Source organism: Nansenia antarctica, assembly GCF_963989245.1.
Source record: "Nansenia antarctica genome assembly, chromosome: 5".
In the NCBI taxonomy this organism is placed as follows: domain Eukaryota; kingdom Metazoa; phylum Chordata; class Actinopteri; order Argentiniformes; family Microstomatidae; genus Nansenia; species Nansenia antarctica.
The window spans coordinates 19,010,001-19,034,391 of record NC_137690.1 but is presented as its reverse complement, the minus strand read 5'-3'; the positions used below and the strand labels follow the sequence as shown (position 1 = coordinate 19,034,391).

At 43.1% G+C, this 24,391-nt stretch overlaps 2 protein-coding genes across 2 annotated transcripts; one reads left to right on the top strand and one right to left on the bottom strand.

Moving 5' to 3' along the window:
* Nucleotides 1–1,821: 1,821 nt before the first annotated feature.
* Nucleotides 1,822–17,776, top strand: piwil1 (piwi-like RNA-mediated gene silencing 1; the record flags this gene model as incomplete). Its single annotated transcript, XM_080532009.1, has 20 exons — nt 1,822–1,890; nt 2,987–3,089; nt 3,544–3,672; nt 3,834–4,048; nt 4,310–4,431; nt 4,553–4,633; nt 4,747–4,944; nt 5,185–5,293; nt 5,391–5,517; nt 5,622–5,739; nt 5,869–5,983; nt 6,214–6,401; nt 6,744–6,816; nt 6,921–7,121; nt 7,746–7,849; nt 14,819–14,876; nt 15,026–15,207; nt 16,776–16,901; nt 17,012–17,159; nt 17,639–17,776. The coding sequence occupies 20 exons, from the start codon at nt 1,822–1,824 to the stop codon at nt 17,753–17,755; spliced, it is 2,583 nt and encodes an 860-aa protein (XP_080388135.1). The 3' UTR covers nt 17,756–17,776.
* On the bottom strand, nt 7,932–10,729 carry LOC308158425 (uncharacterized protein). Its single transcript, XM_080532012.1, has 6 exons — nt 10,661–10,729; nt 10,137–10,283; nt 9,789–10,019; nt 9,319–9,462; nt 8,956–9,205; nt 7,932–8,815 (listed from the first exon to the last, which is right to left on the bottom strand). Exons 1-6 carry the CDS (start codon nt 10,676–10,678, stop codon nt 8,151–8,153), a joined length of 1,455 nt encoding a protein of 484 aa, XP_080388138.1. The 5' UTR covers nt 10,679–10,729; the 3' UTR covers nt 7,932–8,150.
* Nucleotides 17,777–24,391: the final 6,615 nt, after the last annotated feature.

Sequence of the window (24,391 nt, the reverse complement as noted above, 5' to 3'; positions counted from 1 at the left end):
GCAACACCGAAACAAGAAAGGAAATGGTCCGTTCCAACTTCTGGCTTCCTTAATTATGAGTGCTGGTTTAAGTTTGAGCCCAAGATTATCATTATATTATTTTAAGTGCATGTAAGGAGGAGAGTTCCTATCAAACAAATAGCATAGCAAATACAGGCCTTATAACTATGAAAACAACTACTGTATGAGCAACTAACATAAAGAGAGATGACTCAGTAGCAAGAGGGCTTTGGCTGGCAACCATAGGTAACATATGTAGTTTTTCTGTCTAAGCTTCCTTCCATTATCCTTATCGTTACTATCCAACCAACATGGTGAATTTGAATCATATCTTTCATACAAGCACAGCATTGACTTCAGAACATCAATTTATGGGGAAAAGTAACCACACATTTAACTTTCCCCTTTGAACATCCAGAGGAAATTAGATGCAGTATGTCCATCCAGAATCCATGTTCAGCAATGTTATGTGCTTTTCCACAAAAACAGGCATTTCCCATTGATCTTGGCTACATCAAAACAAATGATGTTGATGAGACGGACCAGAGAGGGACTACGGAATGCAATCATAAGCAGCATCAAAACATGTCTTCTAGTTTAATGCTACTGTACATCTTAATACATATAACAAGATAAAAAATGTTACATTCCACATAATTTGATTATTACTTTCATTTCTTAATTCGGGTAGCACAAGAAAACTTAAAATTAAATATTGAGTGACAATTACTGTAATGAATACAGTATGTGATTCATCTTTAATGTGCTTTTGCATCTATTTTTGTGAATATCAACAAATGTCTTGTAGTGTTACAGTTTATCCTACTGACTTGAAGTCAGGTAGGCCTAGCTGGGGCAACATGGGTTTGTGGGAGCCACGCCTGTACTTTGCTACCAACTAGTGGACATATTTTAGATTGGAGCAAGTCGCATGTGACTAGATTATGAAAAGGGGAGGTAGAGGTCTCCTCGAAATGTCCATGGTCGTAGTGATTACTGCGCCATTATACTACCAAAATATAGTTCTCTCTCCTACCCAACTGTATAGCCTACTATACAATGAGTATGTGTACAGTGTATAGTAAAACATTTGTTTTACTTTGAGTCGAAAATAATGCCCGTGTATTCAATAAATAAAATATTTATAGAATTCAGTATTCTGAACCAATGAATGATACGAGAATTGTATTACGTGCGCAGTAATACTCAGGTTGAGAAGCCCTACAAATAACCTGATACAATTCGTATCGCAGACAGTTGAGATTTGAAAGAAGTCACTATGTAAGTACATCTAAGGCGTTCTATGAAAAAATAGAGCTAGCTACATGATGTTTATTACCTTACATGCTGCCAGATAATCACTGTAAAAGTAATTAAAGAATATAAGCTTTTAATTGAGCCACACGAGATGGTTTCAAGTCCAGTTGCCAGTTGTGATTTTAGCGAGCTAGTTTAGACAGGCCGCCTGTTCTAACGCAATGTTTACATTTTCAATAATATTAGCCAGTTAGTAATTAATACATCTAAAGCAATGAATTTTAACTGTAGACTACAGAAGCAACGATGACTCCATTAGCTAATTTATGAACTACAAAGTGGTTGTTAGTTAGCTAGCTAAGTCTTGTTTCTTGCCTCGTGCAGCACTTTGCGCCAGTATGTGGTCACGACTGTGGTCACGACATGTGCTCGTGACTGTCTTTAATTGTGTTCCAAATGTACACGTGGTAGTCATGTCAAACTCTGCTATGTTAAAATTGTAGAATGAGAAGTTTAATTTGTATGTTTCTTCCAGTTCCATTCGAGTTTGAACCAAACCCTATAATGACGGGTCGAGCCAGAGCAAGATCGAGGTGTTGTGCACGCGGTCAAGAGACTGGGCCACCAGGGGCGGTGTCGGTGAGTTCATTAATAATCCTTATACACATCAATTACCAACATATCGTATGAATTAATTCTGCCCACAGGATTTCGCCGTTACGCATGGCTGTACCAGACTTGGGGGTGAAAGACTATGAATTTAGCCTACTGTAGGGCCATCGGTACGGCAGTTCCTCATTTCACCGCATGGTGGCAGCACCACTCTAATGCGATCTGGCTCTGTGAACCCTTCCCCGCTCATTTCTACCATGGCGACTGCAAAAAGTTAAGTTGACAGTGAGGGCCGCCGCTTTCAGGAAAAATGGGAATTACTATATTTCTTAACTGAACATCGAGGCAAAAATCGAAACGGTTGCCTTGTTTAAGGAATTCAATGTAAAGAGACACTACCAGACAAAATTTGCTAACGCATCCGACAAGCTGGCAGGGAGTGACCATACTGAAAACGTGAAGCAACTCCCAAGCTGCTCTGGCATCACAACAGCGATTCTTCACGTGGGCCTGTCAGTGAAATGAAAACATCACCAAAGCAAGCTACGAAGTGGCTATGTTAATAGCTAAACATGGCAGACCTTTTACAGAGGGTACGTTTATCAAAGACTGCTATGAAAAAGTTGGAGAACATTTGCCCCGAGAAGAAGCAACTCATTTTATTAAACTCTTGAATAAGATTTGGCTATAACTGTTGATGTTATGTACCTGTAGATGTGACAAACTATTACTTTATGAATGATCTTGTAAAAGATAAGATAGTGTACATAGCCTTTATTTATGTAAACCAGCTCTTTTCCCTTGTTTTAATAATAAAATATATCCGATGATGGCATCTCTGCCAGAAGATAATGTTATTAACAAATGTAATGCTGAATTTAAAAGGTCACTATTGTATTCTGTCACTAATAGTTTTTAGGCATATCATTAATTCAGTTCTGACTATTTGAATGCTCTTGCACTGCTAATTGAGTGGTTAAGATTACTTCACTTACCTTTATGAGTTTTCACAGTAATTTTGTGGAGTGTTGTTGATATGAAACATGAGTTATTATAGGAACTGGTAAGGGCTTTCAATTAAGTATTTTTTATTACATTTTAATGTTTTTTCTTAAAGGCTCCCCCTCAGGAGGAAGCACGGCCAGTTCACTCCACTTCTGAGGGTCAACTTGTGGGTCGTGGAAGACAGAAGATTGCCCCGGGACTTGTGTCCTCAGAAGGTGCTGTGTTCTATGGTCATTTAAAGTAGCTAATGCATATTAGGGGTGCAACGGTTCTCTGTTTATATTTAACTGTATGGTTCGCCATCCACGGTTCAATATGCACCAGTGAATTTTCAGTGTATGATGCGTTCCATTGAGTCGGAGGTCGAGTTTGTCTGGAACGCAGTTGCTTCTGTAACTTGTTCAAATGTTTGTTCATGGCGAGCGGATTTGAGAGTTGAGGGAACGAAAACAGTGAACAGAAACGTTACTGCAAGCATTGATTAATCATGTCTTTCTGTGCATATGGTCTACCTGTCAAGCCTTAAGTGCACTTTTACTTTTAATTCTTCCTCTCCTATACCAGTAGTCAAGCCGAACATTTTACATTTGAAATGTGTTCAATCAATGTGTTTAATGTGAAATGAGAGTGAGTGAAACTGCATTATTTCTCTGCCCTTTGTTTCCACAGATCTTCTTAAGATATCTGCAGGCTTTCAGCAGGTGAAGATCGGAGAGAGGGGTGGACGCCGTGGTGATTTCCATGATATAGGAATCAACACCAGGCAGGCCATGGAACATGTCAAGGAATCCAAGACTGGTGTGTTAGCCAGCCATTACATGGTCACAATTATAGTGTCGTTTTAGAATAATGAACAACATGATACATCCATGTATGAAATCCTCATTAAACCCATTGCAGAAGAATGTCATTGTTCTGTTTTCTGTAATATAATGCTGTCATCTGTGATATGTCTTCAGGGTCCTCTGGCTCTCCTATTCAACTGAAAGCCAACTTCTTCCGCATCCTTTCCCGCCCTCAGTGGGTGCTTTACCAGTACCATGTGGACTACAAGCCCCCCATAGAGTCCCGCCGCATGCGTTCTGCCCTCTTGTTTCATCATAACGAGACGCTAGGCTCAGCCCGCACCTTTGATGGAGCCCTCCTCTTCCTGCCTCACAGACTTGAGAACCGGGTAAAGTACACTAGAGGGTTCGGTTCTTCTGATGGCTCTATCACTCGGATTTGTGATAGACTAAGATCATAATTTACCAAACGGCATGTAAGAACTTATCAAAGTAGTTAACTGTTAATTGTTGGAGCAAGAGTGAAAAACATACTAACTACAGTATGATCTAAAGCTGATGGATCAGCTCCCACATGCTGTTTTGAGAAGCATGTTCTAATTGTAATTCATTGAGAAACCTTGACACAGAGCTTCCATTGTATTTTGTAGGAGACTGTACTTCAGTCTCGGACCAACCATGGAGAGGATGTCCAGATCACGATCACTCTGACCAATGAGCTGCCACCCACCTCTCCAGTGTGCCTGCAGTTCTACAACATCATCTTCAGAAGGTCAGAGCACCCAGTGAAGGGTTATGGTTGTGTTGACCTATAATAAGACACAAACTCACGTTTCTCTGTCGGTCTCTATTCCGTCATTGTCTGTAAAAACGTTTTTCTCTGTTTGTTCTAGGGTGCTGCGGATGCTAAACATGCAACAAATTGGACGCCATTACTACGACCCAAATGAACCACTCAATATCCCACAGCACAGGTCTGTGCCTTACCTGTCTCGGCAGTGGTTTTACCCATAAAGACAAAAGAGACAGAATAAAGATGTTGTTGTGTCCTTCATTGTGTGGCATGTTGTATGCATGTGCTCTTCAGACTGACCATCTGGCCTGGCTTCACCACCACCATCCTACAGTTTGAGTCGAGCATCATGCTGAGTATGGATGTGAGCCACAAGGTGCTGCGCAGTGAAACAGTGCTCTCTTTCATGGGCAATCTCAAGCAGCAGTGTGGGGACCAGCACTTCATGGAGGCCTGCACCAAGGAGCTGGTGGGCCAAATTGTCCTCACCAAGTAAGACCCACCACTAGATGAACGCAGAGATACAACTGTTATTTCTCTATGGTAACGCTTTACAGTAATGCAGAGTAGGTACTAAGCACTAAGCTCTACTTTGATTTGTGCATATTCTTTTTTTTTTTTTTTTTTAATAACTAAATGTTTATTCAACCTTATAATAACCACTTTTACATTGTTGCAAAGAAACATTCACATTTATAACAACCAACTGTCTATGGGAATTTTTTCTCTCAGGTACAATAACAAGACCTACAGGATTGATGATATCGCATGGGACCACACTCCTACTAACACATTCAAGAAAGGGAACTCTGACATCTCCTTCAAAGAATACTACAAAACTGTAGGTGTTGTCTCATAAACTTAAACTATCAGACCATATCACAGACCATGTGTCACAGTAACCACTGAACTCATTATGATTTAACACTTTCATTCAGCAATATAGTCTGGACATCACCGACAACCGGCAGGCCCTTCTGGTAAGCCATGTGAAGAAGATGGGCCCTTCTGGGGGGCCGCCCCCTGGCCCAGCCATGCTCATCCCAGAGTTCTGCTGCCTTACAGGTACCACTGACTTGACACTAGAGAAACCTCACAAACACTACTTATGGACAGTATTTATTTTAGTATTATATACACTGCTACTTTTTATTTTTATTTTTTAATAGGCCTGACGGACAAGATGCGCAGTGACTTCAACATCATGAAGGACCTGGCCACCCACACCAGACTGAACCCAGAGCAGAGGGAGCAGCGTCTCAATCGCTTTGTCAATAACCTCCACAAGTACGTCACACTCTATATGGTTTGACTATGAGCAGCCTTGCACTGATGTAATGTTGACTCTACACCCCAGCTTTAAGTGGTTCCAATATTGATATCACAACGTTGATTGCAAAACTGACCACCTTGCAGGAACCATGAGGCTGAGGCTGAAATGAATACCTGGGGGCTCAACTTTGACAACAAACTCCTGAACCTCACAGGCAGAATCCTCCCTGCTGAGAAGATTATCCAAGGATCCCGATCGGTATTGAATACATCAGAAATGATGTCCCCAGTGTGGCTTATTACAGTACTTGTTACCTGCAGTTTGAAGCTCTTGCTAAACATTTCTGTTTTACTGCAACATGTACTGATCTAGCTCCAAACAAGAATGTTTGCTGGTCATGTATTTGCATGTAGGCCTATATGCCTGTCATAATCTGTGATTGCAACAAACTCAAAAACCTTTTTTTTTTTTCTTCTTTTGTCTCCCAGTACGAGTACAACTCTTGGGCAGCAGACTGGTCCAAAGAAATGAGGGGGATCCCCCTGATCAGCAGCCGGCCACTGGACAACTGGATCATGTTCCTTACCCACCGCAACACTGACGTAGCCCACGCCCTCCTGGACGGCTTAAATAAGGTGTCCCCACCCATGGGCATCCGCGTGCAGAGGCCTGTTATGTGAGTTCTCACTCTGGGTTGGAGGAGACTGGAAGGAGGCGCACACACACACACACACACACACAGTGCTATAGCACCACCTAGTGGCAGGGAGCAACATATGATACCTAAGTTAATTACAACAGTGAGTCCAGCTGTGAATGGGCACAGCTAGAATTAAGGTTCCAAGCTTGCGTTAATGAGCACCTTAAGCTGCAGTATTGTACCACAGGTGTTTTACAAAGCCTTGAGTATTCTTTGCCAATCATACTTGGGTGTTATCTCAAAATGAACATGGTATCATCAGTGGAAGTCCCATTGGTTAGATGTCCCAGTGCTTTGACAGTTTTGGTCTGTGTACAGGGTGGAGTACGAGGACCGCCAGGAGTCTCTGCTCAGGGCTCTGCAGCACAACGTTACAGAGACCACCCAGATGGTTAGTCTCTGAGCATAACATGTCTAGCAATCGTCTTAATCTGTGTCCAGGTAACCACCTCTAGGTGTTGATTGAGGACTAAAGCATGTGTGTTACCTCCTCAGGTGGTGGTGATCCTCCCCAGCAACAGGAAGGATAAGTATGACAGTGTGAAGAAGTACCTGTGTGTGGACTGTCCCACCCCCAGCCAGTGTGTGTTGGCTCGCACCCTTTCCCGCCAACAGGTCGTCATGACTGTGGCCACCAAGATTGCCCTGCAGATGAACTGCAAGATGGGAGGAGAGCTCTGGAGTGTGGATATCCCAGTAAGTCGCACAGTGAATTGAAATAAACCCAAAGTCACAAATGTTGTTGGGGCCCAATATATAAAAAAACGGCTGTGCACATACAGACCAATGCTCATGATAAATTTAAAGTGGAATTTTATTATTTGTTGTTTTCATTATTCAATAGACACATTAAAAACGATGAAGATATATATATAAACGGTCAAGATATCTCACTTTGAATGCCGTCATCAGTCCTGATGTTCCAAATTGATCAAGATTCCCGATTCCCGATTATATTAACTCTGGGGCTTTTTTAGGAAGTAAACAGACTTTGAGTTTTGATAGCTATGATACGTTTTGAAATTATGATAGTTTGAGACGGTATGCATTATGGATTGACCAGAAATACACATGAACATGAATTTTGGGTAAACTTTACCTTTTTAATGTGGATAACATTTATCTGACTGACTACCTCACATGGGTGCAGGTACAATGTCTACAGCGTGTTCTATTTCTACAACCACACATTTCACACCACACATTTCACACCTATGTGATCTCCATCCACAATATTATGTTCCACCCCATGTATCTCAATAGAAGCATGTGCTAAACCAAACTTTGTAAGGTGTAACTTCACCTGCCTCTGTTTCACAGCTCCAGCAGCTGATGATCGTGGGCATTGACTGCTACCACGACATAGCTGCAGGGAAGAGGTCCATTGGAGCTCTGGTGGCCAGTCTCAACAAGGGCATGTCCAGGTATGTGGATGAGCATGGACAGGGTTTCTGCAGGTTTCAGCAAGTTCAATTTAAGACTTTTTAAGACCTTTTTAATGCCACTTTAAATGGAATTTAAGACCGAAAAAATATATATATGCGATGGTTAGGGGATTCCACTGTACTACAATACAAGCATAGCATGTCAATCAATGAGACTCATTCAAGTTTACTTGTTTTGTTTATTGAACATAAAAGCTCTGGTTCAATAACTTAATTAAATTAAAAGTGCAATTAGTTGGTCGGAAACATCTAACAAAAAAACCCCATCTACTTAACACACTCACGGCATGAGCCTCAATTCTGTGGCCTTACTCTCCAGTTCTGCCTCTATTTTTTTCAAATCACACATTTTTTCTTTGTATCTCTTCCTGAGGACGTTAGACTTTGTGATGAGCTGAGCCATCAAGGTGCCGGACTTCCCCTCAGCTTGCTCAGCAAACTTGTCTGCATCCTTCTCCAGAGAATCAGATACCACTAGAAGAGTTTGCTTCTTCCTTTTCAGCTCGATGATGTGCTCTTCTGCTGCTTTTCTTTTCTGCCCTTGTGCAGCGCTTTGCCTCTTCCTCTTCTCCAGGTCTAGGTGTTCTCTGTACTTTGACCTTGCTGATCCCACCGAAGTTAGCAGCTCCTTGGTGAGAGGGACATTGGCAACCCCCCCACAAACTGCAACATAGTCACAGACCAGTCTCTGGGCAATGACAGTGTCCTCCTGAATGTTAACGGTCTCCACCTCCTTGTTAATGGAGAAGCCTCTCTCGACTGTCGCCTGCCCATGGGATAGGAGAAGAAGCTTCTGACAGAAACCCCAGAGCTCAGGGTAGGGTTGGCTGAGGTAGCCATGCAGGAACACGTCAAGCCTGGTTTCCATGGGCCGGAAGGACAGGAAGTGCTCGTTTTTAGCCTCAACAGACAGGAAGTTCCCAAACTGTTGGATAATCACATCACCTATAACAAAACAGATGAAAGGAAATATGTGAAATATTATTTACATGATTAATCCTGATTAGCAGACAGGCTTATGTCCAATTGTCCATTGGCTAATAATCAGGGACAACATTTCCAGCTTTTCTATTAACTATTCATACCAGCAGAGACACCTCCAGACAACTGCTTGTCTTGCAGTAACTTCTGCACTAGACTTTTCATTCTTCCCTGGCATCCGTCTGGGTTGGCGTACATGACTGTGGGGTCCAGACATGCCATCTGTCTCACGATGGGGTACTTCAGGGGGCTCCTGTCCTGGACTTTCTTTAGGATATTTGACATACCCGTCATGCAGTCCTTCCTAAACTCTAGGGCAGTGAGCTCCCCTACGGTCCCCTTTCTCTGGAGGTCCTGACAGATGGGTAATGTGTTTTAAATACAACTGAATGGCCTAACACAGTATTCTCTCCTGCCTGTATATGGACCATCATTTGATATAAAGTTAAGTAATACATCTAAATTACCTTGAGGGCTGCCTCAGCACCCAGGCCTATGTCGGCTTCCTTCGGGTTGACCCAGCTCTTCTGATCAGCGACATCCAGCCTGACCAGCTGCAGTGGAGTGATGTCATTGAGATGCTCCCTCTTGACGAAACGCCTCAGCACACTCTGAAAGGGTAACAAGAAAATGCATGATGATTGTAAAGCAAGTACCTTTGATAACCACATTAACCATGAAATGCATTTCTATATAGTTATTTAAAATAATATCATATCACATATGCAATATATCAATAACAGTATGATAAGTAACCTTTACTTAGCCAAAACATAATCTTTCAGTAATTTTATGTATTGACTAAGGACGAGTTTAATTAATCAAGCCACCCAGTAGCATCTGCCATTTCTCCCTGCTCACACACACATTCAGCATGCCCACACACACTCAACTTGTTTTGCTTTTGTTGTTGATTGTTCATTATTAATTTGATTACCTTGGACAAGTCAGCCAAATCTTTGCCAAGGAATGGCATGACTGGTGTGTCAGTCTGGTACTTTGTGAGAAAGGGAGTGAAGGTCCTTGAGATGGCCATGAAGAACTGTAGCTTGGGCAAGATGAGCGGATCTCGCTGGGCTGCTTCGATGGTGTCAAATGACGCTGTCCCAGGGTTTGGCAACTTTTTTGTCTTCACTGCATCCACATACTTCACCAGTGATGGCCATACCTTTAATTCCACCATGTGTATGTATTATTTTATCATGCATGTCTATTTTATCATACATTGTGCAGCACCTTGTAACTTTGTTTAGAAAGGTGCTATATAAATCAAGATTTTAATTACCTCTATAGCCCTCTCCACAACTGGCAGGTTCTCAATCCACCGATGGCCACAGAATGGTAATGGGAAGACTGAGGATTTGGTGAGGGCAATGAAGTCATCCCTCCTCGCTGGTGTATTGTGGAAAACAAAGTGCATTGCTCTCAACACCTTGGTGGGAGAGAGGAGAATGCTGAATTAGCCATCATCTCTCATGGGGAATGACACAAAGTGTGTAAGGGAGCAATACTGCAGGTCCTTCCTCACTGCCCTATCAGACTGCTCAACCAGCAGCGCTCCCCAGTAGACCACACACACACAGACACATACCAGAACTAAACTGACAGAATGACTGAACTGTACACATAATGTGTGCAGACACTTTTGATTGCATAAACCCTTAGAAAAATAACTTAGGAGTTAATAGTATGAAACATCTGTAAATTCATGCTCTCTTTAAATCCTGTCAAGTGTCCACTTGCTGTAATATTCCAATTTGCCTTGTGGGACAAATGAAAGATTACTTCTCATAGTTATAATCATCTTACCTTCTCCAGTTGCCACATGGAGAATCCACACTTGAATGCGTTGTGTAGGGTATGGAGCCCACAGCTACCCACAACAACCTAAACCTTATCTCTGTCGTCCCTGGGCGACCAATTACCAATCACAGGCTACTATCACTCCGTCTGTTTGTGTAGTCTTACCACAGGGATGAGATGTACGTTTATGTCAAGTGTTTTTTGCAATAGAATGACATCATTCAATATCTCCGGTGCCACGGCGGAATTCCTGGAGCTTTTGCCTTGTTCTCTCCCGATGCGTTTCTCGTTTTCGGGACGTTTTCCCCCTCGTCGTCTGCCAGGACGTGTTGCTCAGCCTCTCCAAGTTCGCTGGGGTGTCGGATCCCTCATCACCGATGATCAGCCCTCTCTTCCTCAGGTCTTCTCTGCTGCGCTGTTATAGGTGGGGGCCGTCGTTGTAGAATACGCGGAGCTTCGCCGGTGGTGGAGTCTGGAAGCGGAGTCCCTTTTCTTTGAGTAGTTTTCTGATAGGAGCGTACGCCATCCTCTTTTTTTGCGTCTCCTTGGGTAGTCTTGGTCGAAGTACACTCTTTTCCCGTCCAGGTGAACTTCTTTCTTCCTCCATGCAGTGCGGAGCACTAACTCTTATTTTGTACTGGAGAAAGTACATTACAATGGATCAGGGGTTAGCTCCTTGCGGTTTGGTTGCAAGCGCCCTGTGGCAGCGCTGAATGCCAAGTTCAATGTCGGTGAGGGCCAACTCCGCCTTGATAAACCCATCAATGAACTCCTCCATGTTGTCTCCTTCAGTACCCTCGGGGACGCCGTAAATGCGTATGTTTCTTCGGGAGCGTGCTTCGAGGTCTGTCAATTTTGCTTGAAGTTTTTCCTGAGTGTCTAAGGCAGGGGTCCCAAAACGTTTTTCTGTGAGGGCCACATCATTTTTCCTTTCTGTGATGGGGGGCCTGGGTCGGTCTCTAACATAAAATAATATGGAATGGAGTGGAATGGAGGCGGTTGCGCAAAGCAATTGCTCGCAGGAGAGCACTGGTGGATGCAAACAAAGTCTAAACAGTTGAATTTGGATGGAATTTATACCTATAGTGATGTCAATGAAATATAATCAGTTTTACAGTCTGATACTTGAGGGAGGACTCATCATACACGGGGGGACCCATGAAGCAGGGCTGTCTGGGGGTCCTTAAACGAGCATCAAACACTTAATTTCTTGCATTCTGGTGAATTTAGATGCAATTTGTGCCCTTTCTGCATCAATTTATGGTGGAAATGTCATTATTTATGTAAAGGAAAACACAATATTCAGGCACCAGATGACCATTCAAAATGTAATGTAATATAATGCAATATAAGGCTCTCAGGCATTCTGTACTTTCAAATATGTATTCTCCTTGAGCAGTCAACATCAACTATCAGCTATTTCGCTAGCAAAAACGAAAGCTAACTTATTTGTGAAACAGCGCCCCCGCCACCACGTCGGCGCAATGCCGCAATTGCTGTTAGAAATGACAGAAATCCACCGTAGAAAATACGACTGTCAGAGTTTTGTCGAGAGCTGCAGCCTGCAGGCAGGGCTGGACTGGCCATCTGGCATACCGGGCATTTGCCCGGTGGGCCGCGGTAGTTTTGGGCCGAGCCGACCGGCAAAATAAAATTAAAATGTAAAAAAAAAAAAACGTTTTTTTTTTTTTTTTTACCAGCCGGCCCGGCCGAAAGCTACCATCGAACGGCCCATAAATCGAACGCTACCATTGAACGGCCCATAAATCAGGGACAGCGGCCCATTGGTTGCTTTTCTATACAGACACTGGGCTGGCCCAATCAACAGAGAGAAGGGGGTCAGGGGTCACGCACGCACGCAGCACCAGACCTCCGTCTCAGTTTCGCGGTAGTTTTGGGCCGAGCCGGCCGGCAAAATAAATTTAGTTAGCCTGGATAGTTACTAGATAGATACTAAGAGAGATGGAGCGCAAAAGCACACTAAAACGGAAGGGAGGCTGGGAAAAACTTAGGGAGAAAAACAAAAAGAAACTCGAGGCAGATGCTGCCAAATGTGTAAACATTAGGGACATGTTTGCTGCACCCTCAAGTTTACCACAGCAGCAACAGCAACAGGTTGAAGAGGAGGCTGGCAGGGAGGAGCGGGAGCAGGGTACAGATACAGAGGATAAGAGAGGATACAGAAGAAGCGGGGCCGAGTCAGCCTGTAACCGTTGACCCGGTAAGGAAAATATAGGTAGCTGTGTAGGGGTGTAACGGATCGCCCCCCACGGTTCGGCACGCATGTGTACCGCGGATCAATTGCAAAATGTAACCAAGTAATAATATTACTTAATATTAGTTAATATCCCTTTTAAATCACAATGTAGAGTTGCCATGAAAAGATAGACGCGACAGTTGCGTGCTTTGTTTTACTCTAAAGCGCAATGATAGGTTGATAATGGAAAAAAAAATCTAGAACAACAAGGCTGCGTTCGTAAATTCGCTCTGGAATCTGATCACTGAGTACACTGGTCTACTTGCACTGGTACCATTGCTTACTGTATGTAGTCGTCTTTGTAGTGGTTTGGGGGAATACTACAGTTTGTCATATGACTGTACAGCACAGTATATAAGACGAGTATATAAGGCAAGTATTTTTGTGCTGGTGGGTGTGGTCCGACCGATTGGGGTGGGCCTGTCTGGGCCAAAAATGCCAGGGCCTAATTTGTCCCAGTCCAGCCCTGCCTGCAGGCGACTAGAAATATAACGGAGGCGGCCGCCTCATAATTCTCTATGCAGGAAAAACCCTGCTTGACACAGATCATGAACATATCGGTAAAATGATTTAGTCTTCTCCTGCAGCTGGGCATCTACATTGTCTAATCCCCCATTGTTTCAATTCATCTGGTGCCTACCTGCGGACAGACTCACCGCGGGACACACCTCCTCCGCGACCACATTCATACATTTATTGACAAACTTCTTTGCATTTAACAATAATAATCACTTGTGCACTGTTGGTTAAAAACCCTGCATTCTGAATCAACTTTTCTCTTTACCAAACGTTTGGCCATTTTTCATCTCTCTGAATGTTCGTTCTAGCTCACGTGCACCTGCTACAGATCCGTGCTCGTTCACTATGGAACGTTACGTTGAATGTACCGCATTCTGTGGGCGGGTGAAACTAACTAATAATGTTATTAATGAAACTAGTTTATAACTAAGGGACATTTTAATTTGAAAGCCAACCTTTAATATCAAATACAGATATGATATGATTAAAACATATATTTAAAGTTTAATTTTCAAAATATGTTTCTGGCATTGTTGAGTGTGTGGGGGCGACGTTGTACCGTTGTTCGAGCCCCGGCTGGCCACATGTCGAAGTGTCCTTGGGCAAGACACTGAACCCCAAATTGCTCCCAATGAGCGGGCCGGCGCCTTGCATGGTAGCTTGCCGCCGTTGGTGTGTGAATGTATGTGTGAATGGGTGAATGAGAGGCCGTTGTAAAGCGCTTTGGAATAAGGCGCTATATAAGTCAGTCCATTTACGTTGTTCAAAGGGCCGGTCCAAGTGTGGGGGTGGGCCGTGTTCGGCCCGCGGGCCGTAGTTTGGGGACCCCTGGTCTAAGGCTTGGCGTAGCGCTTCGGTACTCCGCTCTTCCATATCCGCCACCCGCTGCTCTGTCTCTTCCACTCTTCCCACCGCGTCCTTCAGGTCAGTGGCAATTTCAGTTAGTTTGTGGTTGATGTCGTCTTGAAAACTTGCCAAATCTCCCCTCAGGTCTTTGGCAAAGGTATCTTGAAAGTTGTTTAATTCCGTTTTCACGTCTGATCGGATAGCCTTTATCTCCGCATGTATGGCGTTGATGCTAGCTTGCAAGATGTCCGGTCTCGTGTTCGTCCATTTCGTTGTCGTTATCCTTTCCAGATGTTTGTCTGTCACTTTTCTTAGATTTCTGGGATGCTGATTCTTTTTTCTTTCGGTTCATTTCCCCTTACATATTAATTTTAAGTACAATTTGTGAAAGAAATTGAACTAGTTAAGGGGAATCAGTTGACCTGTCTGGGAGCTCTTCGTTTACACAGCCGTTTGCCTTGACGCCATACCGGAAGCCCATGAATGTGCTCTTTACCACCAATGTTGGTAGCCAGTACCAACTGATTCCTCTTGTTTTCCAGGTGGTTCTCCAAGTGTGTGGTTCAGAGCCGTGGTCAGGAGATCATGGATGGCTTGAAAGTGCCTCTGCAAGGCAAGTTCAATGAAACAACAAAGCATTTCAAATAAGATACCATATCAAAATTGACCACTGACTGCCACATTGTAACATCTCTTCCAAGTCTTCTGTTCAACATAATCCCTCAGAGAAGCATGAGAATGTTCCCTAGTATCCTAAGTGCAGGCTCTCTTTCCCAGGTGCACTGAAGGCCTGGCTGAAGCACAACCAGTGCCTGCCCTCACGCATCATTATCTACAGAGACGGAGTGGGGGACGGGATGCTGCAGAGTGTGGTCAACTACGAAGTGCCACAGATCATGGACTCAATCAGTACCATGGGAAAGGACTACACGTAAGAGGACCTTAAGGACCTACACCTTAATTGAGGATTTCTAACATAATCAACATTTTTCATGTCTTTCTACCAACATATTTTAGTACGAGATGGCAATTAGAGCGTATTAAGGCCTACATGTCTTCAGTGTTTCCTCTATGATTTTTCACATTAGTGGCGGAGTGGTAAAAAAAAAAAATGTGCGCACTGGCGCTCAAAACAAAGACGTAATTTCACCAAAAACTAAAGGGTGGCAACATAAAAATAAAAAAACGAACCGGTGATTTTTATATAGAAGGTGATCAAATACCAAGATATCCTACAGCTGCAGCAGAACATGCAGAACGCGCATACAGCACTGAACATATACATGTGACTGACAGATACGCCCAATACACACACACACAGAGAAAGATCATCAGCTCATCGAATATGAAGTACACAGGGAACCGGGAACGCGCATACAGCACTGAACATCCGTAGAATATAAACTTGCGACTGACAGTCACAATGAAAGATCAGCTCATCAATACAAAGTATTGCAAGCCTACATGAGTATACACGCACAAAACCGTCTAACGTTACTCATTAACTGTTTACACAAGTAAAATCACAGTGTGACAGTCAGATGGAGCATTCGGTAAACAACCAACAGCAAGGTAATGCTATCAGCTGAGTTAAAGAAAACCAACTTTTACCGTTGACACCGACATGAGCCCTGCTTACCCGTACCTCTGCCGTTCTGTTCGTGGTGATTTTAGAGGCTATAGATAATTTTTGCCCCGCGCATATTGCCCTGTAATTAGACCATGCGACCACACCTTGTGTCTCTTATTGTCCAAATGTTCCCTGAATTTTAGCTGCATGTTTTTCCAGCATCCGTTGTCAATAAAAATTCGACTCCCCTTCTTTTCCCCTGCCAATACTGTGTCGTTTATGACATTTACCAACTTTTATGCTATGAATAGTTCGATGCTAGCGTTAGGTGCGAGGCTGCTCGGTTAACCCATTTGCGGGAACATTATTTGTTTCACAAAATAGCCTGATTTAGTTGACCATGAACATCAGAGACTACATTACGAATGTTCATTTAAAATACTTGTATACTGAGCACTGGTATAAGCACATGAACCAGAGAACAGCAGTAAATGCAATAACCCACAGTCGTCGCTGATGTTGCATTTTCGATTAGGATACGGGATTAAAGGGACCGGCGACGGGCGAAGGGAGAGGAGAGGGATTTCCTGAAATCCGCAAAATTCTGACCAATCACAAAATTGCTTTGCAAGCGCGTTGCCGACGAGGTTAATTGCAACATCGGAACGAAATCGGAACGAAATGTAGGTCTGAAAGCGGCCTAAATCTAGCTTAAATCTGCTTTTTCTTTTTCTATTCTCCGATCATAATTCCTCGCTGCCTTTCTCGTTGCGCAGCCTGAATCAATTAGTGGCGGAGAAAATGTATTTGTGGCGGCCCGCCACAAATCAATGCATATAGAGGAAACACTGTGTCTTAATAACCAGGGTTCCCTTTAACACATTCAATCACCAATCATTCTGATCGTATTTTCTCTCTTCCCCTCCTAGACCCAAACTCACAGTGGTGGTTGTGAAGAAGCGGATCAGTTCCAGGTTCTTTGCCCAAATTGGCGGCAAGATGGCCAACCCACCCCCTGGAACAGTCATCGACACTGAGGTCACCCGCCCAGAATGGTATCGATTCAATACGCAATTCAGACAATATGTTGTTTTTTCAGAGATGTGCTATGTCTGCTTTATCCAGTCTTAAAACGGTGGCTACAGTTGCAATTTCCCATTTTCAGGTACGACTTCTACATTGTCAGCCAAGCTGTTAGACAGGGAAGCGTCTCCCCAACCCACTACAATGTGGTGTATGACAGCAGTGGACTGAAGCCTGACCACATGCAGCGACTGACCTACAAACTCTGCCACATGTACTTCAACTGGCAGGTATGCTGGGTTGTCTTTCCAGTAGTAGTTTTAAAGGGGAGGTTTACCCGAACTATCATTATTTCGTGTGCAGCTGCATCATAGCTATCAAAACGTGAGGTCTGTTGTGACGGGGAGAGAGGGGTGGATCTTGGGAGTTTGGAACATCAGGGCATTCAAAGCGAGATATATTTACTCAGAGATTGTTTTATAACATGATTCTTTGCGTGTGGATATGTCTACTTTAGAATAATGAAAACAACAAATGCACAAAATTACAGGGTAAAAGTCTGCTTAAACTATTCTCTTGGTCAGTAATTCAAATGCAGGCATGAACAGGGTGTAGTTCACATTGAAACACATCTTAAACCTACTGATGTATCCACATTGGTTATGAAATCAAACGTACTGTATTTACATAGGGTTTTCCCATTTCAGGCATGCAAGTTGTTTTTTGATGCATAAATTGTCGTTGATTTTGTCTCCCCCAATTATTTCAGGGGATCATCCGAGTGCCTGCACCCTGCCAGTATGCCCACAAGCTTGCTTTCCTGGTGGGACAGAGCATCCACAGAGAGCCCAACATAAACCTCGATGACTTCCTCTACTACCTGTGAGAGAGCAGCAGCTACCTGAGCTCTTTCACTTTGGAGTGAACTTGTTTTCCTTTCGTTTGTTACGCTAATTCATTTACTGCAGCTGTCATTTTGGCTGTCTCCCTATTTTGCACTAGCAATTTAAAAAGAAAAAAAGTTTAAATAAAGTGCAGTTAGTTCTCAGTTGATTGTGTTGATTGTGTTTTGAAACATTAAATAAATCAATATTAACTGAATTACCAGTGTCATTGCATTCTTAAATACAGTACGTATCAAGCAAATATAGAGAATTGGTCAATGGAAATCGTTATCCCATGTTCATAGATTTCATCTCTAACCGCCATTTTTAAATACCACAACAGATTTCGCTCTCGGAAAATGTCACTTACTGTTTCTGTAATAACTTATTAATAAAGATTAGAAAAAATATGATAACCATCGTATTATCTTAGTTTAATGTCATTTCAATGCATCATATAACTTTTATTTACAACAAGCATAACAAAAAAAATCGCTATTATGGCGATGTGCTGTGCCTATGCTGTTCCTCAGTCCAGCGCGCTTCATCATCCCCCTTCTACAACTGCCATCTCCCCTTTCCATCCCTTATATCATTTTATCAATGAACATTGTATTACTGTTATTTCAACATTTAAGCCTCTTTCACACATAGTTCCCTGTAACTTCAATGGAATCCCAAGCTGTGCCGTCCAGCCATTTTCGCCATTCACTCATGAGTCAAATGCCGGTAGATTCGCGTCTTGCTCCCTTTAACACATGTCGGCGTTTCCCTGGTTGCGAGATCTAAACTACTAGAACTGAAAGCGGCAGGTAACAGGCACGTAACATCCATATGCTGTATATATAAATAAGTATATTTGACTACCAGCAAGAAACCGGCGCACTTGTGTCGTATCTATAACAAACGCGGAGATTGTATGAGCCTCGCGTCAGTCAGCCTTTCCGTTATATATCTAACGTTACATGTTTTAAGGCTGATCTGTGCATGATATTTATTTATTTTCATTTCTTTTGTTATTATGATGTATGTATGTATACAATGTTTGTATGTATATAGTCGCCTGACTTGAACCCCATAGAGAATCTCTGGTGGGATTTGAAGAAGGCTGATGCAAAACGCAATCCCAAGAATATTACTAAACTGGAGGCCATTGCCCATGAGGAATGGGCTAAGATTCCTCAGGAATGCTGTCAGAAGCTGGTGTCTGGCTATGCATCATGTTTGCAGCAGGTCATAACAGCAAAAGGGTGCTCTACTAAGTACTGAAGATGTTTGTCATGAAGGGGTTGAATCATTTTGAGACTGCAGCAGTCATTAAAAGTAGCATTTTGAACTAAAGAGGGGTTAACTAAAGAGGGGCTAACTAAAGAGGGGTTAACTAAAGAGGGCCTAACTAAAGAGGGGTTAACTAAAGATAATTATTTCTGTTTGATGACAGCAAGACTTATTCGGTGATATTGTTACCATTTTATACAAAAGTTGTCAAGAAATGTGTTTATTTAAAAAATCAATAAAATACTGATTACAAAAAAAGAGGGGCTAACTAAAGAGGGCCTAACTAAAGAGGGGCCAACTAAAGAGGGGCCAACTAAAGAGGGGCTAACTAAAGAGGGGCTAACTAAAGAGGGGTTAACTAAAGAGGGGCTAACTAAAGAGGGGCTAACTAAAGAGGGGTTAACTAAAGAGGGCCTAACTAAAAAGGGGGTAACTAAAAAGGGGCTAACTAAAGAGGGGCTAACTAAAGAGGGGCTAACTAAAGAGGGCCTAACTAAAGAGGGGTTAACTAAAGAGGGGTTAACTAAAGACTAAACTAAAGAGGGGCATCAGTGTGGCTGCATGTTATCTACATAGACTACCAACCTATATTAAACAGCGTTCAAAACCATTGGCTGCATTTCCAGTAAGTAAAGCCTGGTCCTCCAGTGTCTCCCGCCAGACTGCGACTGCATTAATACTTTAATACCCAGAGCTGGCAGAGGGTCAGGGAGTGTGGAATTGGCAGCAGCAGAAAGACTTGTGTGATGCTGATCTGGGTGATAAGCAGCCAAAAGGCCAGTCAATACATTGTGCTGAATTTATGTATGAATGAATGAATGAATGAATGAATGAATGAATGGTCTTTATTGTCATTAATATAGTACAGGTACCATACAACGACATTTGGGAGGGGGGGCTCCCCTGGTGCTAGGAAAAAAAAACTAAAAACAAGAAGGGAAAAGAGCTGGTTTACATAAATAAAGGCTATGTACACTATCCACTATACTATACTATACAAATAAAACACTGTGCTGTACTCTATGCTATGCTATACCTATTCTAACATTTCCTATCTCTGAACCTTATGTACCCGAGGGTTGTCATATTGCACATAGTGTTATTGCACATTCATTTAAAGTGTCGCAGTTTGCAGGTTTGAAATGTTCACAGTTGTGTTTCAATTTGACACTCACCATTTGATGGTGGCAAAGGAAGATGCTGTCTTCTTTGTGCCATGCGTGGTGCAAGCTGATGATGTTGCTGGACTCTTGGAGACTCTTGGAGAAAGAGGTCTATGTGCTGCACAGGACCAGGCACTAGAATACACATTCAATATTGGTTAACAAGTTACATTGACTTTACTCAAATTGGTAAAACAATGTTGTTGTTTTTTTATTAAAATGTGAACAAATCAGTGAAATAAGACATGAAACTATTCCTACTTTCAAAATCAATGTTGTAGAATTTGACACTCACCATTTGATGGTGGCAAAGGAAGATGCTGTCTTCTTTGTGCCATGCGTGGTGCAAGCTGATGATGTTGCTGGACGTAAAAGCTCATTTCTGAAGATTTATGGAATATAGATTGGAGCAATAAGTTTCAGGTCTAGTCTTAGGGTTGTTACCACCAAGACTGAATGTTGGTGCTTATCAACCAAACATTCTAACTCCAACATTCTAGAATCAATGCCAATTATTTTGAATCAAAACTAGGGGTGGGCATCAATGATCGATAATTGATCGATAAGGATCTTGGTCGATCACAAAATATTTTGATCGATAATCATTAACTTTTTTTAAAAATTATTATTATTATTATTTTTAAATAATAATAATAATAATGGAAATTAGTTAGGCTGGCCTAACTGTCACCAGATTGCGTTCGTAGTTCCTAGTTTTTTTATTATTTTTTATTATTTTATTTTTTATGAAAAAAAAGCTTATCAATTAATAGATAATTGATCGTTAATTCTTGCGATTATCGAAAAAGAATGTTTGATCGTTTGCCCAGCCCTAGTATTGCACTTGATTACAATCTAGTAGCTGCCATCAAATTGTCTAGATTGTCCAGGGCCTAGAACCTAGGTCTTTGCTGTGTTCAGGGCCTGAATGGCCCTGGGTAGAAGCTGAGCTTCAGTCTATTTGTCCTTGCGAACATGGTCCTGAACCGCCTGTCCGAGGGCAGCCAGCAAAGTGTTCGTTCCCAGGGTGGGATGGGTCTCTGGAGATCTTGGAGGCCTTCCTGAGGCAGTGTGTGTTGTACAGCTCTTCCAGAGAGGGGAGGGGGGCGCCGGTGATCTTCTGGGCCGCGGTAGAAGGTCACAAGCAGCTCCTGTCTGATGTGGTTTTTCCTGAGGACTCTCAGGAAGTAGAGCCGCTGTTGTGCCTTCTATTTAAAGCTGCCCGCTCGCAGCCGTAGTCTCTCTGTATGTGTGTGCATGCGTGCGTGCGTGCTTGTATGTGCATGCGGTTATTTGCAGCTCTATGCACACGTGCTTACAGAACACACAGGACCACCTTACAGAACACACTCAAAATCACAGCACTCACATCACTTACCATTTTCAAAAATGGTTGACTGTTGTTCCTGCTGATTTGCCCCCCCCCCCCCCACATACACACACACACACACGCATACCCCCCCCCCCCCCCCCCCCCCCTGGTTAAATAAAGGTCAAATAAATAAAAAGTTATAATAAATAAAAAATAAAAATTGCATTTTGTGTTGAATTCTGATTAAAAACCCTTGTAATATTAGTTTCATTGAACTACTTAAACAGTTCTTGTGTAATTTGTAGTTTATTGCAAACAGCTAAGCAATTTTATATTTTGCCGATAAACCTAATGTGCAATGGGGGTTGAATAATTTTAATTGCAATTGTAGCTCATAACTCTATATAGCTCATAACTGTTTATACCTCTGAACTAAACTGATGTTTACAATACTACCTCTGCACATACTGTATATTTATACACCACACCACTGTTTTATCACTTACTGACTACTTACTGCTAACAATATTTGCCTTGTATCATGCTCAACTTATCGACTGACTAACCTATGCTCTAGCAAATGAAGGATTTGAGATCATCCACCATCTATTTAGTTGGCTGAACACTAGGCCCCTAACAATATATTTGCCTTGTATCATGCTCGTTGACTGACTTCTGTGTGAAACCTGCAGGATGCATTCTATGACACAGATCCTTATGGAACTTGAAGAATGGTAAACATTCATCTGAGATTGTACACTTTGTTTCCAAGGGAAATAAGTTACTGGAACAGTAGTTATTGAAGGACAAGCCAAGCAATCCTCAAACAGAATGGCCAGTTGTTGTTTTGGGGAGCAACCATTCCGTTTTTATGACCTCATCTTTCTAAAGGGGGTTTCCAGGTGTTCAATTAGGACATTACATGGAGTACTTACTTCTCATTTGCATTTAACTGCCATGTCATAAACATTTACACAAACAGTTGTCATTATATAGATAGACCCTGTCCGTGGTGATTTGTGTTAGGTCTCTTCTTTTCTCTTTTCTGTTGTGTAATCTTCAACTAGTTTACAATGTGCAATGTGTGATTACCAAATAGGAACAATTTAGAATGCCCCCCCCCCCCTCCCCTCACTCACTCTCTCCTTTTCAGGCAGGTAAACAGTGACTGGAGTGATTCCTCTCAGACTGGTCCCTCAGGTCTGAATCTGTAATCAGTCTTAGATCTCAGACATGAAAGACTTACGTACATCTTCCTCAAAATGCCCTCTAAGGTGCCACGTTCTTTTCTAAAGGATGAAGGGGAGATGGGAGGAAGAGGTTTGAAGGAAGAGATATTGTAACTTGCAATCTTTTTTTACTACGTCACAGAATCCTTAATACTTCACATCCGAATCATGAATCTTTCATCAAAGTCAGGAGGAACACAGAAACAAGAAAGGGAATGATCCGTTCCAACTTCTGGTCTTAATTATGAGTGCTGGTTTAAGTTTGAGCCCAAGATGATCATTCTATTATTTTAAGTGCATGTAAGGAGGAGAGTTCCTATCAAACAAATAGCATAGCAAATACAGGCCTTATAACTATGAAAGCAACTACTGTATGAGCAACCAACAAAATGTCACACACTCTACCTATAGGTATCTGGCAGTCCCTCTCCCTTCCTCTCTCTCTTACTAACTCCAGGAGTGGAGTCAGGTGTGTAGGAGTCAGGTGACCGGCTGGTCCTCATTACCACCTTATAGCCTTCCATAAATACCCGGTCCAGCCTTCACCACTCTGCCAGATCGTAACTTCAGTCTACCTGTTAAGTCCCACTTCCAGCCATTGATATTATTCTACTCTGTCAGTTAGCCTGCATTCCTACCCTGTTCTCCCTTTGCCTACACATTTCCTGCCACCTACACCAGCCTGCCTGTCTGCCCCACCTGCCTGCCTGTCTGCCCCACCAGCCTGTCTGCCTGTTGGCCCTGTCTACATCCCTGCCTCGCCTGCTATTGCCTCACCTTACCGTCTGTCCTCCTGCCCGCCTGCCCTCTCTACTTGCCTGCACTGCCCTACCTGCCCTCTCTACCTGCCTGCACTGCCCTACCTGCCCTCTCTACCTACCTGTCTGCACTGCACTGCCCTGCCTGCCCTCTCTACCTGCACTGCCCTGCCTGCCCTCTCTGTCTGCACTGCCCTGCCTGGCCTCTCTACCTGCACTGCCCTACCTGCCCTCTCTGTCTGCACTGCCCTGCCTGCCCTCTCTGTCTGCACTGCCCTGCCTGCCCTCTCTGTCTGCACTGCCCTGCCTGCCTGCCTGCCCTCTCTGTCTGCACTGCACTGCCCTGCCCTGCCTGCCCTCTCTCCCTGCCTGCCCTCTCTACCTGCCTGCAATGCCCTGCCTGCCCTCTCTCCCTGCCTGCCCTCTCTACCTGCACTGCCCTGCCTGCCCTCTCTGCCTGCACTGCCTTGCCCTGCCTGCCCTCTCTACCTGCCTGCCCTGCTTGCTGACCCTCCTGATCTGCCTGCTTCACTATACAGTAGAAGCTCTGCCTCTATTCCCCGGAATCAATAAATACACCCAGCTTTGATTTACTCTCCATCTGCCTCTTGTGTTCTGCACTAGTCTGGTTGTCACAAATAAAGAGACTTGACTCAGTAGTAAGAGGGCATTGGCTGGCAACCATAGGTAACATACTGTATATGTAGTTTTACTGTCTAAACTTCCTTCCATTATCCTTATCAGCCAACATAGTGAATTCAAATCATATCTTTCATACAAGCACAACATTGACTTCAGAACATCAATTTCTGGGGAAAAGTAACCACATTTCACTTTCCCCTTTGAACATCCAGAGGAAATTAGATGCGGTATGTCCATCCAGAATCCATGTTCAGCT